This window comes from Diadema antillarum, unplaced genomic scaffold (genome assembly GCF_040938485.1).
Source record: "Diadema antillarum isolate AM-2024a unplaced genomic scaffold, OU_Dant_1.0 seq00001146_RagTag, whole genome shotgun sequence".
Classification (NCBI taxonomy): Eukaryota; Metazoa; Echinodermata; class Echinoidea; order Diadematoida; family Diadematidae; genus Diadema; species Diadema antillarum.
The window spans coordinates 418,621-432,701 of record NW_027271958.1 but is presented as its reverse complement, the minus strand read 5'-3'; the positions used below and the strand labels follow the sequence as shown (position 1 = coordinate 432,701).

General features: G+C 36.6%; 1 protein-coding gene across 2 annotated transcripts in view; it reads left to right on the top strand.

Moving 5' to 3' along the window:
- LOC139744207 (serine/threonine-protein kinase TBK1-like) overlaps positions 1-14,081 on the top strand; it is a 50,336-nt gene that overhangs the window by 27,399 nt on the left and 8,856 nt on the right. For both annotated transcript variants that reach the window (XM_071654657.1, XM_071654658.1), the window contains 6 exons: positions 594-685; positions 2,667-2,871; positions 4,064-4,188; positions 5,220-5,336; positions 7,293-7,391; positions 13,759-13,864. In XM_071654657.1, coding sequence (XP_071510758.1) covers positions 594-685; positions 2,667-2,871; positions 4,064-4,188; positions 5,220-5,336; positions 7,293-7,391; positions 13,759-13,864 — 744 coding nt within the window. The remainder of the gene's footprint in view (positions 1-593; positions 686-2,666; positions 2,872-4,063; positions 4,189-5,219; positions 5,337-7,292; positions 7,392-13,758; positions 13,865-14,081) is intronic.

Here is a 14,081-nt window from a genome sequence, read left to right as displayed (position 1 = left end):
TTTATGTAGCTTTCAACTTCACGCCCAAGTCTCCATAAAATCACAGCCAAGTCTCCATAAAATCACAGCCAAATAATATTCTTTTTAAGTGAAATGTAAGCATAACACCCTATATGTGAGAAATATATCAGCATATGACTAAAATGTTATTGTGCACTGCATGTCTACGTTAGTCACATCGATGTAGGGCTTCACGGGGGTGGGGGGGGGGGAATAACTTGTCCACTGCTTAATTGTGCTACAGTGTATGTAAATGTGAGTATCATGGATGAGTCATTTACTAAACTGGTTTTGTCGAAAGAAATCATTATTTTTATAGGCTGGTCATCTGGCTTCTGTATCTATAGTTGTGGTTAAGATTGTCATTGAACAAGCATTGATCTGAACTTACTGTATGAAAGTGAAACAGCATGTCAATGATTAACATGTCAACTATGATAATCACTAGATTTTCTGCATCTTTCTGCCATCACTTGAACTCAATAAACCTTCTCTTTGTTGTATTCTCTCCCTGCACCATGCCAATCCCCTTCTGTTGCTGGTGTCATGTGATTGCTGTCATGTGACTGATATCATGTGACATCCCGATCCAGAGCTGTGCTGCAGTGATGTGTTACTGTCAGACAATGGTCGTGATGTTTTGTACGATACAGAGTCTCATCACTAAGACTGCCAAGGCTGTGATGTAAGTTTGAATGCACTGTACCCCTATCTCTCGAGATGCCTACTAGATATCATGCTTATGACAATTTCTTGCATTGTAGAAATTATGAAAGAAAAACTCATTTTTATGCCTCCGCCACGAAGTGTTGCCGCAGGCATTATGTTTTCGGGTTGTCCGTCCGTCCTTCCGTCCTTCCGTCCTTCCGTCCTTCCGTCCTTCCGTCCGTCCTTCCGTCCGTCCTTCCGTCCGTCCGTCCGTCCGTCCGTAATCAATTTTGTGGACAGCGTATCTAAAAAAACGTTAGAGGTATCCTAATGAAACTTGGCATGTATATGTATGAGTGGGCGAAGTTGTGCCAATCAACTTTTGGGTGCACATGCTCAAGGTCAAAGGTCAAAAGGTCAAGGTCAAATGCTCAAAATTTCGCTATTTCCCCTATATCTCTGCAGTATGCCTGGAGGTATCCAGGAGGTATTTTCTTGAAACTTGGTATATACATGAACTACCAAATAAAGATTCCCCAGAGAGAGTTTCGGGTTACGAGGTCAAAGGTCAAGGGTCAAAGGTCAAGTGAAAATGTTAAAATTTCACTCTTTTCTCCATATCTCACAAATATTTCAAGGTATCTTCATGGAACTTAGTATATATGCATGTACTGACTGACAGTGAGCATGTAGGGAATTTAGGGGTCATGGGTCAAAGGTCAGGGTTCAAAGGTCAAGGTCAACTCATCAAATTGTCATTATTTCCCTCTTATCTATGCAATGCCTGCAGGATTTTTTTCATGAAACTTAGTGTATGCATGTATTACCCAATACAGATTCTCTTTGAAGTTTCTTATCAAAAGGTCACAGACCAAAAAGGTCAAAGGTCAAGTGAAAGTGCTAAATTTCACTTCTTCTTTAAACTTATGAAAGGGTCAAAAGTTGGGTACAAATCCCCAAATACCTGCACTCTTATTAGACAGTATAGCCATTCATGCAAATAAACCTAGTTCAAGGAAAGTGAACATTCAATGCATTTGTGACAAACCTGTCATTTTTAATATTTTGCCAGTTATTTGAAACTGTCATCACACATTGTCAAGACACTGTGCTATAGACCTATTCAGAGAACTTTACATTATGACGGAGGCATACCAGTCGCCATAGCGACATTTCTAGTTCATTTTCAATATCTTCATCAAATCTCCTTGAAAAAAAAGTTTGCATAATGCACACTATCACCACTCTATCTGGAGCATGCTCCGCGTGTGTGTATAAACCGTATTAATATCATCCTATCGTATGTTCCACATCAGTGTTTGATATTTGTATCTAGAGACCAGAATACTATTGGAAGATAATTGTGACATTCAGTTAGTATACAATGAGAGATAATTTCCCTACTAGATCAACTATGGATATTATGTTGCCACAGTAACATGAGCTTATACCAGAGTCAGTTATTATCTTGTTGTTTTGTTATTCTTTCAAAGGAATCATGTGTCATTGCTTGTAGAGTCTCATAATTCTTATTTTGGTTAACTTTAAACCTGCTTAAGGATTATGCTTTGGTGTTATGATGCGATGTATCTTCAGAACTTCACTTTATAATTTGATTTGTCTTGCACGAACAAAGTGTTTGACTCTGTGTTGTCAAGATTACAATGTACTACCAAGAAGAGCATATAAAACTCTGACATCATAGCCCGTAGAAACTATCTACACTCTGTGTGTAACATTGTAGTATTTGGTTTCTTAAATCATTAGGAACATTTGCATGTGTTTAGTCAGATATCTGATGAAATTAAGTGTATACTGTAGATTTCTTATGAAGAATATCTTAATGTTTAATGCAAAAGATTTGGTGGAACTTGTGAAAATGAGGTAACAAAATGATTTGTGTTCTTGAGATTGCTTAAAAAAGAAACAAAAGGACCTTGTACGTTAATCATGATATCTTCAATGAGACATAATAAAGATAAGAGAATGTCTTCTTTATTGTGCATAAATGTTTGCAGAGTTGTCCTGAGATCAGATTACTTCAAGCTTCGCAGTGAGTGCTCGCTCTTGAAGGTGGATTTTGTCCAGGGAAACACAAAACTTCAGAACATTGAGAGATTCCTCTTCACACTGAGCTTGGTTGCTAGGGGCAATGACCCCGTCCGGGCAAAGATGGAAAGATTTGAACAACTCCTTGCCTACTGCAGGGAGAGAGCATCAAATGTAAGTTCTTTTGAATGGATTTGAATGGGATTGATTTGTTTTTACGTGGTTGCTAAAGAAGCAGGGAATACTTGTAAAGCAAGCAACCATGGGGGTGATGGCTTTTTGTCTGAAAGTTTAATATGTGGAACTACCGATGGTAAACAAATAGAAAACAAAACAAAAAGAAACTGGACTTATCTGTTGTTAGGCAGTGCTTCAGTCTTTAAAAATAGACTTCTATCAATCCTGCAAGTAGGAGGATGGTCGTAGCAAAACGTTGCTTTTATGGTCCTTGCATCCCATATCTGATTTCCCCTTTCATAAGAACTGTTGGTTTCTCAAACAGCTTCTCATTTTGCAAACCATATGTTGGCACTGTCCAATGTGGCTCATTTGTGTGTGTGTGTGTGTGTGTGTGTGTGTGTGTGTGTATGTGTTTGAAGAGTGGTTTGCTCAATACAGTAGGAGTAACTAGATGTGGAATGTTATCTATGCTATTGCTATCCAGAAAAGTCCACAGATTTCACATTTTACGAAGCATACTCATTCCTTCAATTTGTAATTGACCTATTTTGAGGGTAATGTCATTCCTCCTGCTTTATGAAACAGATGTGCGAAGTGCTCTTTCATTTTACTAGAAAAACGAAAAGGGTTGATATTTCTTTGTAAACAATATCTTTATATCGTTGTCCGTGTGTGACATCACCAATCATTGTAGTCTTTTTATCCAGCAATGGCTGTACCAAAATGTACAAATACTTAACTTTTGAACACACTGTCCGATTTTCCTCAGACTTCATTGATGTGTTCTTGTACTATTTCTGAATTTACTCCATGTACATTTATATATTTGGGTTTCATTCCCCTGCAAGCAATGTGTGAAAGTTGAAAGAGTGTCAAATTATAGTTTGGTAGTTTTGGTTGCAATGTATGTCATGAATGTACTATGTAATGTAGGGAATTCTATCCTATTGACACATCACTTTTGAATGTCTCCAATGAAAAGTGAAAGTCCTTCCAGTATAGTATAGAAATGTCACTTTGTGGCAAATACAAATCATATTTCAGCAATCAATGTATGTTGTGGAGAAGCTGACTAGGCACCTCACCCTTGGCAGTGTGCACAATTATTGTTTCAGTTTGAACTTATCATTTATCATTGTCAGTGGTTTGACATAAATGATATGCATTTACCTCATCCTGTTCTCAGCTGAACGTGACATACAACCAGATCGTTGCCTCACTGGATGCCATAGCGAAGACAGCCATCTCAGATGACTATTTGTCTTCTCAATGGGAAGGCATTAGGCAGCAGCACGTTTTGCCCACAGAAAGGTTTCTATTTCTCTTTGCTTCCTCACTCTCTCATGGAACCCACACCATTAACTTAGCTGAGCATATTGATTAAAAATCACCAGAACGTTTTAAATTAATTGTGAATTCTGATGTTAGGACTTTGTTTTACCAATAATTATTAAGATTTCTCCTCCCACCCCCACCCATCCCAGCTAATGACCATTCTGTTTGTTCTTTGATATTCCAACAGTGCCATCTTGTCATGTTTCCTTCATGACGTATGAAATGTTATGCTGCAAAAGATAAAGAAGTGACTGAGGATGACTAATCTGACAATCAAAATGTGTTGCATAGTCACTGTGACAAATTCAAATTTTTCTGTTGATCTACATGATATATTTTTCACTGTGCTGAAGGCACCCCCTCCCTAGAATGTAGTGGTGAATGTCTGCAAGATACCAACATTTTACTGACTAGATTGCTTTGGGTCTTGGTACAGACAAGGGGTCATGGGAAATGAAAGTGATACTAGGTTAAGGTATCACATAAATTCTCCTTGTTTCTTTTTCTCCTACTGTTTGCCTCTTGTTCAATTACTGTGAGTGTACAAGTACTGGTTTTAAGCCCTGAATTTGGCTTATTGCACTTAGTTATCATGCTAAACAAGGCTGGAATTAACTAACAATGTATGATGATACGTCTTATAATAATTTGTGAAATATAAGGTCCCTGGACAGCATGAATGATAGAGATTCTTCATTCACATTGATATTTCAAGTAAAAGATGTTTGAAGGACAGTCTTGATTTATTGAGACCCATATCAGACCTGATTCATATTCTTCAAATGTCTGCATCAACTGTTCAATGGCTTCCAGGGAATTAAAGTTACTTTCCAAATATAGGTCAGTATTCTGTGATCCCGCCAAACTTCTTTTGCAGGAAACCTCACATAAGAAGTTTTGGAAAGAAATATCCAAAGGCTGAACAATGTGAGTGAGTTCTTCATAAATTTGCCCAGTGATTTCATAGCATCATTACGCCTGATTTTGTCTTACTGTGTCTGATACAGGATTGGACGGCTGAAAGTGCTTGTGGAAGATGCCCTAAAGATCTGCACCAACTTCAAGAAAGACAGGCAGACCAAGCAGTTGTCCTACAACGAAGAACAAATACATCGCATGGACAAGTGAGCTTATTTGTCTTTTGTTTGACAGTCCTGTATTTCACTATTTGCGACATACTGACTATACAACATCATTAGATCCTTACTGTGTAGAGGTATTAAAGAAAATGTTCTTTAGATGCACTGGGCAATAACGATTTCACAAGTTTTCAAAATTTTGAAAGTAGATTCGACAAAGACACTGTCACGTCTCGTTTGAAGTAACTTACATTTTGTTTGAAATAACTATTGTTTGAATTGAAGAAACTTAAGTCCTTGTTGGAAATAACTTGTCTTGTGTTATTTAAAGTAACTTGTGTCTTGTTTGAAGTATTATGTCTGATTTGAAGTTATTCGTGTCTGGTTTAAGTAACTGACATCCTGCTTGAAATAACTTATATCTTGTTTGAAGTAATTTAGCTTGTTAGAAATAACTTGTGTCAGGTTAATAGTAACCCATGCATGGTTCAAAGTAACTCTTGTAGGGTTTGAAAGAACATATCTGGTGTAAAGTGACTCATGCATGGTCTGAAGTAACTCGTGTTTGGTTTGAAGCAAATTATATCTAGTTTATGACATCAGTACTGTAGGAAAGAAGTTGTGCCTCGTTTGAAGTCACTCGTGTGGTTTGTATCCACTCATGTGGTTAGAATTCATTCATTCCTGGTTTGTGTAACTTGAAATAACACATATCAAGAATGGCATCATGTATGGTTGAAGTAATCATATTTATTTTGAAATAACCCATGTCTATTTTGAAGTAACAAATGTCTTGTTTGATAGCAACAACTCATGTCTGGGTTGTAATTTCTTTGTTTAAATAACTTCTGAAATGTCTGAAATTACCAGCATCGTGTTGAAAAGAAACTGTGTCAGGTTTAAAATAGCTCATGTGTGGTTTGAATCCACACAAGTGGTTACTGTACTTTTATTATCAATAACTCATATCCTGTTTGGACACAGCTCATATCTTACATCCTTTCTTATGTTTGATGTAAGTGTCTGGTTTTCCATAAATAACATCTGATTCAAATGAAATGAAATCATTGCAATCATTTATAAGGATATCCTTTATTATTTTTAGACATTTGATCAACAATGAAAGTTTTGCAGCCAGATTTGTCCCGATAAAGTGGTTCATAGTTCTGATTAAGTGTTAGAAATAACAGATGAGAAATTTAGTACAGCAAGTTTTGTTGCACTTAGCACGATTCCCGCTATGAAAGTTTTTCCCCGATTAACGGGTGAGCACTGTATTCTAAGTCTGATTTTGTTGAAAAGATTGTCATCATTTTTTACTCATATTACTCTTTATGTCAAAGCTAAGTTAAACTTGATGTGGAAGAGTGCTTTCATGGTGAGAGTTGCACCATAATCTGTTGCTGATCAATTTAACTCTTAATGAGCCATAGTGGAAACCCCCTGTGTGCCACGTTATTCTGAGACACGAAGGTAGTCATGCTTTGAGAAAAATATCTGTTTTTCCAATTTGTATAGCTTCTACAAATTTCTGTTAAGATGGGCATAATAGTAGGTAAACTTAAAGAGGAATGCCAAGCTTTGTTTCTATGTAAATTGTATGACAAATCTATTTTCAATTTTTCTTTTGAATGATCAGTTGCTACATTACTGTAAAGGCATGACTTTTGCACATAAAACCGTGACAGAAACTTAGAATGTACAAGCAAATCTGGTTGGGAACACCGCTTGATAGTCAATCACCTCATAGAATGCAAGCCGTATATTATGAGAGGAAGAAAAGCACGAGAAACGCTTTCATTGTGCCGCAGGATTAGCAGTGATTAATATTTATCGATTGGTTTTGGCGGCTTTGTTTGTTGAGCAGAATATGCGAAATTGGCACGCCGTCGACTGAGTCGGATGTGCGAATGTGGCACATAAAGAGTTAAAACTGATGTGTGATTTATGTGCGTGAGTGTATAATTTGTTTTCACTTTTCATTATCATTATGATTTCCAGGGAAAAACTTGGCAAGAAAATGATACAGGCCAAGAAGATCTCAGATGAATTGTTCACCATTCTGAAGGAACTTCACAACAACTTTGGTACATGGCACGGGTAAGCTACTAATATCGGTATTTCAATTCTTGTAATTCTGTTCTATTTCAGATATGTACTGTGGTACATATCTTGGCTCAATGTTTGTATGCACACACAGGTGGGCAGGTTAACATGGTGTGAGCACAGCACTGGTGGTTATAACTGAGTAATGTGTACAAGGTGTTCTTAACCATTTCAGAGGCATAATAAGTTCATATTCTGGTCATTATCTGTGGATACTAACCCCCCCCCCCCCCCCCCACACACACACACACACACACCACACCACACACAGACACACGCAATGTGTTATAATGTTAACAATAGTTTCCTGGAATTCCTTAAAGTCTTCAAAAGTGTAGGAAAATATACACTGTACATACTTGGCTGTTAGTTGATACAGAAATGCATCCTTCAGGTTTATTAATCTAAGAGTGAATAAATACCATTTTTTATCACTTGTTGCATTTGATGTAGAATTTATAATCACTTTATTCTGTAATGTCATACAGTTAGGATTCTTTTCTCATATCACTACATGAACTTTAACAACTTTAATGTCTTATGTTCTTTTTATTAATAAACAAGAGCTCTTTAAAAAATTGTTTTGTACCTTACATTTTGAATATGAGCATTACATTTCCACTTATTTTATGCATCCATGAATATAACCCCCACCCTAATAAATACCCGATAGTCTAATGATATGGAAGATATGAGAATTATTCATTTTAGTGTATGACAGGATATGGAAAGCTGCCATAATTTTGGTTGAGTAAAGGTATCTGGCTCATCTATGTTGCAAAGAAATTTGGGATGTTTATTGCCAAAATAAAGTATGAAGTAATCAACTGTGGTGTGACAAGGATTTCATGTGTTAGGTAAGTTAGACTGGTATGTTTTCATTTTAAGAGGTCGAGTTTTTAATTTTAAAAAAAAAATGGTATAATTATGATCTCACTTACATTCTATTTTAAGGATAACATCAGTGTTATCATAGAGTATTTTTGTTGTTTTCAGTCAAAGATATGATTAATCAAAAATTCACAATTCGTAATTGATCAATTGCTGTCCCCCATTTTATTACAACTAAAGGTATTTAATAAACCTCTTGCTGTAATCCAAATAAAAAATGCAAATATCCCTAAAAATCTCAAAGTGACCTAACAGATTTCTGGAAGAATCAAATGTATTTTAATAAACATACAGAGAAAAGAATCGTGTAATTTGCAATGACATGATCAAACACAATTGCTACTAGTAATAAAACTGATGATAACAATACATATATCAATAATATCAATAATAATGATAAAAATGGCAGTAATAGTAGTAATAGTAGTAGTTGTAGTAATGATGATATAATGATAATAGTAATAATGATGATAATGAAATAATAATGATAATAGTAATAATAATACAACATAGTAACAACAATAGTAGTCAAATGATAACAAACATAAAAAGGATAACATATCAGGTGAAGGTGTGTGAATAATTTTTCTTATTTTTACGACGACATTTTGGGAGCTCATTCTTTGCTCAGATGTATAAATGAATTTCATCGACAGACATGTCTGATACTATGTTTCCTTAAGTGTTCATCATTTAAGCTCTGTTTTAACAGAGCCTTTCAAACTAGAGTTACTGCGACAGCGTCTGGGTAATCTTTTTTCACCCTGCCTGTTATAACGGTTATTGCTCGGATGTTGTCATGATAACGTTTGCTGTTTTGCTGTCCAAGGGGGTGAATTTTGTTCTCTAGACATTGTCGCAATGTTGCTGCGGTAAGGTCTCGTAAAATAGGTCCTTAGATTCTCTGGCAGAATGAATCACGCTAAAATATACAAATAACAAAACAATGTCAATCATCATAAGATATTGAACGTGGTGTGTAAGTCAAACAAAATATATAGTTTAACAAAATATGACCTTCATTAATATATCCTCAATTTTTTTTTCTCCCATGGATATGTTGATGGTTCAATTCCAGTGGATCTTACCATGAAGAAAGAGATTTACATCACTTTCAAAGGACATCCATCACAGAAGACACGAAGGTCCACTGAGAGTGAAGAAAGCTGGTGAAGAAAGCGTCTGTAATTTTACTAAAAAGCTGGACCAAGGTCTGGTATAAGCATGAGGTCCAGGAACTCATCAAGATAGTTTCACAAACTTGATGTTGGTAGAGAGTACCATGTACAGCTATGAATAAGCAAGAAGTCATTCTCTCAAGAAATCTTAAAGGATAAATCGTTGAGGATGTACACTCCTTCTTTGGCGACAATCAGAACAGTTGTATACTGCTGTTTAATTTTATAATCTACGGTCATATTATCGTACATGTATGTATGCTACTCCATTCTCTTTATTCTCTCATATTTTCACAGTCCTTTCTAATTATTTCACATTGTTTTTACTTATCTCAAGATAGGTGTTCACAGTGTCTGTGTGTCAAATAGTGCATTAAAGATTTATGTGAACAAGAATTTACAACAAAAAGATATTTAACTTCCTTTGTGTCATCTCTCCGTCATTCCATGAAAAGTCATATTTTAGATGTAACAATTTGGACTGATGGGGACTTGGAAAGACAAATCATTCCATCTTCCTGACTATTTAACTTTGAGTCCAAAGATTGGGCACTGACTTCAGGATTTCATGGCTAAAACCCTTGGCTTTGTCTGTCAGAACCACATCAAAACAGTGGTAGAATACCATTCTATTCTCTGAAGTGACAAAACGAAGCATCCACCTTGATTTTGAGATTTTGTCTCAGTAATAATGTACTGTATAATTTGTTATCTTCGCATACAGATATTTTCAATAATGAGGAGGTCACAGGCAATTTCGCGAGATGTTGTTTTGGGGAATGGACACCGATGCTTGTTTTATTTATTGCTAACATATGTGCACTATTAACCTAGCGCATGGCGACATTTTGGCATGTTATTGAACTTGCGATCCAACAGTGATTCGCAAAAATTAAACCCTTTTGAAAATAACAGCTTATACTGTATTTACAATCAGTAGAATGTCCACTTGAGGTATCCAGGTAATAAGATTTCTGATGACCATTCTGTTCCTGATACCCTTCCAAAACTTTGAAAAAAGAAAATATTTTTTCAGATTAAACTGTTCAGGTCAAACTCCAAAGTATGAAGTATTTCTTTTCTTCCTTTTTTTTTTTTACCGGCTTAAGTTTCAGTTTGATTGTGTCATCACAGTACTCACAAAATCTATCTTATTAAGACACACTTACAGACAGGAGTTAGAAAGTGTTCTGCATGCAAACTTCAAAGGTGAACCATAGTTCTCAGAAGAGATCAAAATTCATTTTCCTCCATTTGGAATGTGCTTGCAATATAGCAAAAGGATTTACCAAGAAACTTGCTTGCCTGATGCTATTTGCCAGGATAATGAGTTGCTTTCAAGTACTTTGAGATCAGAAGTGTAAAGCAGTTTCGATCGTTTGCATACAACCTTTATTCCTGTTGGTTTGGTGAACATCACGCGATGATCAATCATGCTCTAGCAATCATATTTTCCAATAAGCGGCATGAGATTTGCTCAAGGATGGAAGATTGATGGACACTGCTGTGTCCATCAAGTACATTTTACATTTAAATGGATGTTACAGTATTGGTAGAGGTGAGAATTGGTGTTTTAACTCTTTGCGGGATATCAAGAAACCGTTTGTAAAATAGTACAGAGCATACCTTTCTACGAGGAATTCAAAGTCTACTGTAAAACGAGAAATGTTCGCGTGCATTTTAATTTTGCAAATTTCGCGAACGTCAAGATTCGCGAAATTTCTTATCTACACTATATGCATTGAACGCAAGAGGCAATTCGCGAAAATTTCTTGCCACGAAAAAGGCCGTCAGCTCCAATTCGCGAAAATTTCGTGCTGCGAATATATCATGTTTTACAGTATTTGATGAAAAAGCAGTTTTGGAATGGCTGAGACTTCCCGAAACATAGCAAAACAAAGTGATCGTAGTAAAAGTTGTGTCCCACATTTTATTAGAATTGCTCTGTTTTGGGTATCCCAGCCATTTCAAAACCAATTTTCATCAAATAAATGTTGAATTACTTTTGGAATTACATGCTCTTTCATGTTTCATAAGAGGTTTCTCATAATCTCACCCCAAAATGTTAGAAATTCGAGGTTAGGTCTCAACCAAAACTATACGATCCCTTTAAGTCAGCTTTGAGTCATATTACACCACATAAGTTTCTCCTTGATTCTGAAGAATAATAAATTCAGCCAAGGAGCTTATCAGACACTACTCTTGATTCAGCATACCACTGAAATTAGAAATGACCTAACAGTTGAGTAAATTTGTCGTTCCTATTTTGCCTCCACCATGAAGTGTCATTGAAGGCATTATGGTTTCAGTTGTCTGTCCAGCCATCCACAGTCGATTTTGTGGAAAGTGTGACTAGAGAACCATTTGAGGTGTCCAAAATAAAACTTGGCATATTTTTTATGTACGTACATAATTACGTATGATTGCACGAACCTGTGCTTATCAACTTGCGGTGCGCCGGCTCACAGTCAAAGGTCATAGGTCAAGGTCAAAATTTACAATTTCACTATCTCCCTTGCTGGAATGCCAGAAAGGATTTTCCTGAAACTAATTGCATAAATGAATTACTAGAAACAAATTCTCTAGGAAAAGTTTTTTTGCCATGGGTCAAAAGTCAAAAGTCAAATGAAAATCCTTAAATTTCCCCTTTTTTTCTCCATTATCCTGGAAATGGCTCAAGTTATCTTTGTGAACTTGAGTATGTAATGTTTTGCCTGACAAAGATTCTCTTTGGAAGTTTAGGGTCATTGGGGCCAAAGGTCAATTATCAAATGTGTGGTAAAATGTTAAAATAACACTATTTAGTTCTGAAATAGCACTGTTTATCCACACCTTGGAAATGACTTTCACTTTTAATGTAAACACTTAATCAAATTGTACATGTATTGCTACACAAAGAGTTTTGAGGGTAAGATTCGGTCAAAAGGGTCAAATGTCAAGTGGAAGTGCTAAATTTTGCAATTTTTTTTTTTTCATTCTGTAAATGGCTCAAAGTATTGTCACGAAAATTGGTGCATATATAACATGCCAGATAGTGATTATTTGGAGAAAATTGTGGACTATGAGGTCATGGTCAAGGGTCAAATGTGACCCGCTACAACAAAAGGATCCGAAAGTCCGGGGTATGACAATTTTTTGAAAATGTCATGAGATTATTCCCTTACTCTTCTACTTTAATTTGATATAAAGCACAACTCATACAACCACTCGGTTGTGGAGATATCGATGATTTTATTAGCGCATGTCAAGTGGTTAAAGAAATCAGAGTTTCGAGAAAACACCTTCAAAGTTTTCCTTCCGACGCTATCATGATCACGGGGGGCAAGACAGTTTTCACCGCTTGACAATAGAAGGCATGCTCCTAGCGACCTCTGTGATGTTCATTCAAGCTTAGCGCCAGCGGTCTACGCACGACCAATCAGTAATCAGGATGCCACGCACTGACCAATAAGATCACGCCCTCGGTGCTAGGGGCGGAGTTTAGCTTGGGCGCTAAATCCAAATCTTTGGACACGTTTCTGTTACGTTGAAAGTCGGAAAATCATGGCCCAGAAAATGGAAATTTCGGCAGATGATAGACAAAACATTAGACTACAAAATTATGCAAAAAACAGAAATCCGATTTGTTTTGACCAATTTCGATGATGGAACTTCAAACTCGATTTTGTCGGCTCAGCCATCAGCGACTTTAGGATCCTTTTGTTGTAGCGGGTCACAAATGTCTGTCCAGTCATGTCATACTGTTGCCTCACAATACCATGGTGTACTGTTTATCTGTTGGGAGTACTGTAAAAGTGGATATTTTGGCGCGACTAATTTTTCGCGCTTGGCGGAGTAAGAAGAGTTTCGCGTATTTTTAATTCCGCAGAATCGAAATTGCGCGAAAACTTCAACACCGCGAAAATTTCCACTTTTATGGTATACTAGTAGTGCAATAGAGCAAAGACATACTTGTCACCATAGTGACATTTCTGGTTTGTCCTGCAAATTTTCTGTCCTGCACTAATTGGGACTAGATGACATGAATTCAGACTTCAGACAAAATGAGTTCATCCAAAAATGTTTTTTTTTTGTGTTCTGGTGTTATCATATTATGAAGGTGGGTGAAGGAGAAATTTATTTTGCAAAATGGCAGTACCCAGTGAAAAATTCCAGTTTATTAGTCAAGTTTGAGCTTTGTTCATCTGGAATGGTTGGGGGGAGGGGGTGCATTTATTATCACACTGATGCAGTACATGTTGTCCCCTTTAGATCATTGCTAATATATCGATTTCATTCTCTCCCCTCTGCAGGGTGAATAGCGAGACTCGTCGTTTCCAGGAGCAGCTGACGAGTGCTGAGGTGAAGATGAAGGAACTCCCGTATGAATACAAAAAGCTGCTGAGTGACTTGCAAAGGGTAAGACATACAGACCAAGCTGATATATCATCTTCTACACAACATTCATTACTTTCATGTTTTCTAGATGATAGATACCTCAATGATTTTTGATGTGACTTTGTGATGAGAGAAGTTTTTTTAGCTCACCTGAGCCTTAGTGAGCTATTGCGATCGCTCTTCGTCCGGCGTCCGTCGTGCGTCGTGCGTAAACTTTTGCATTTTCATCTTCTTCTTG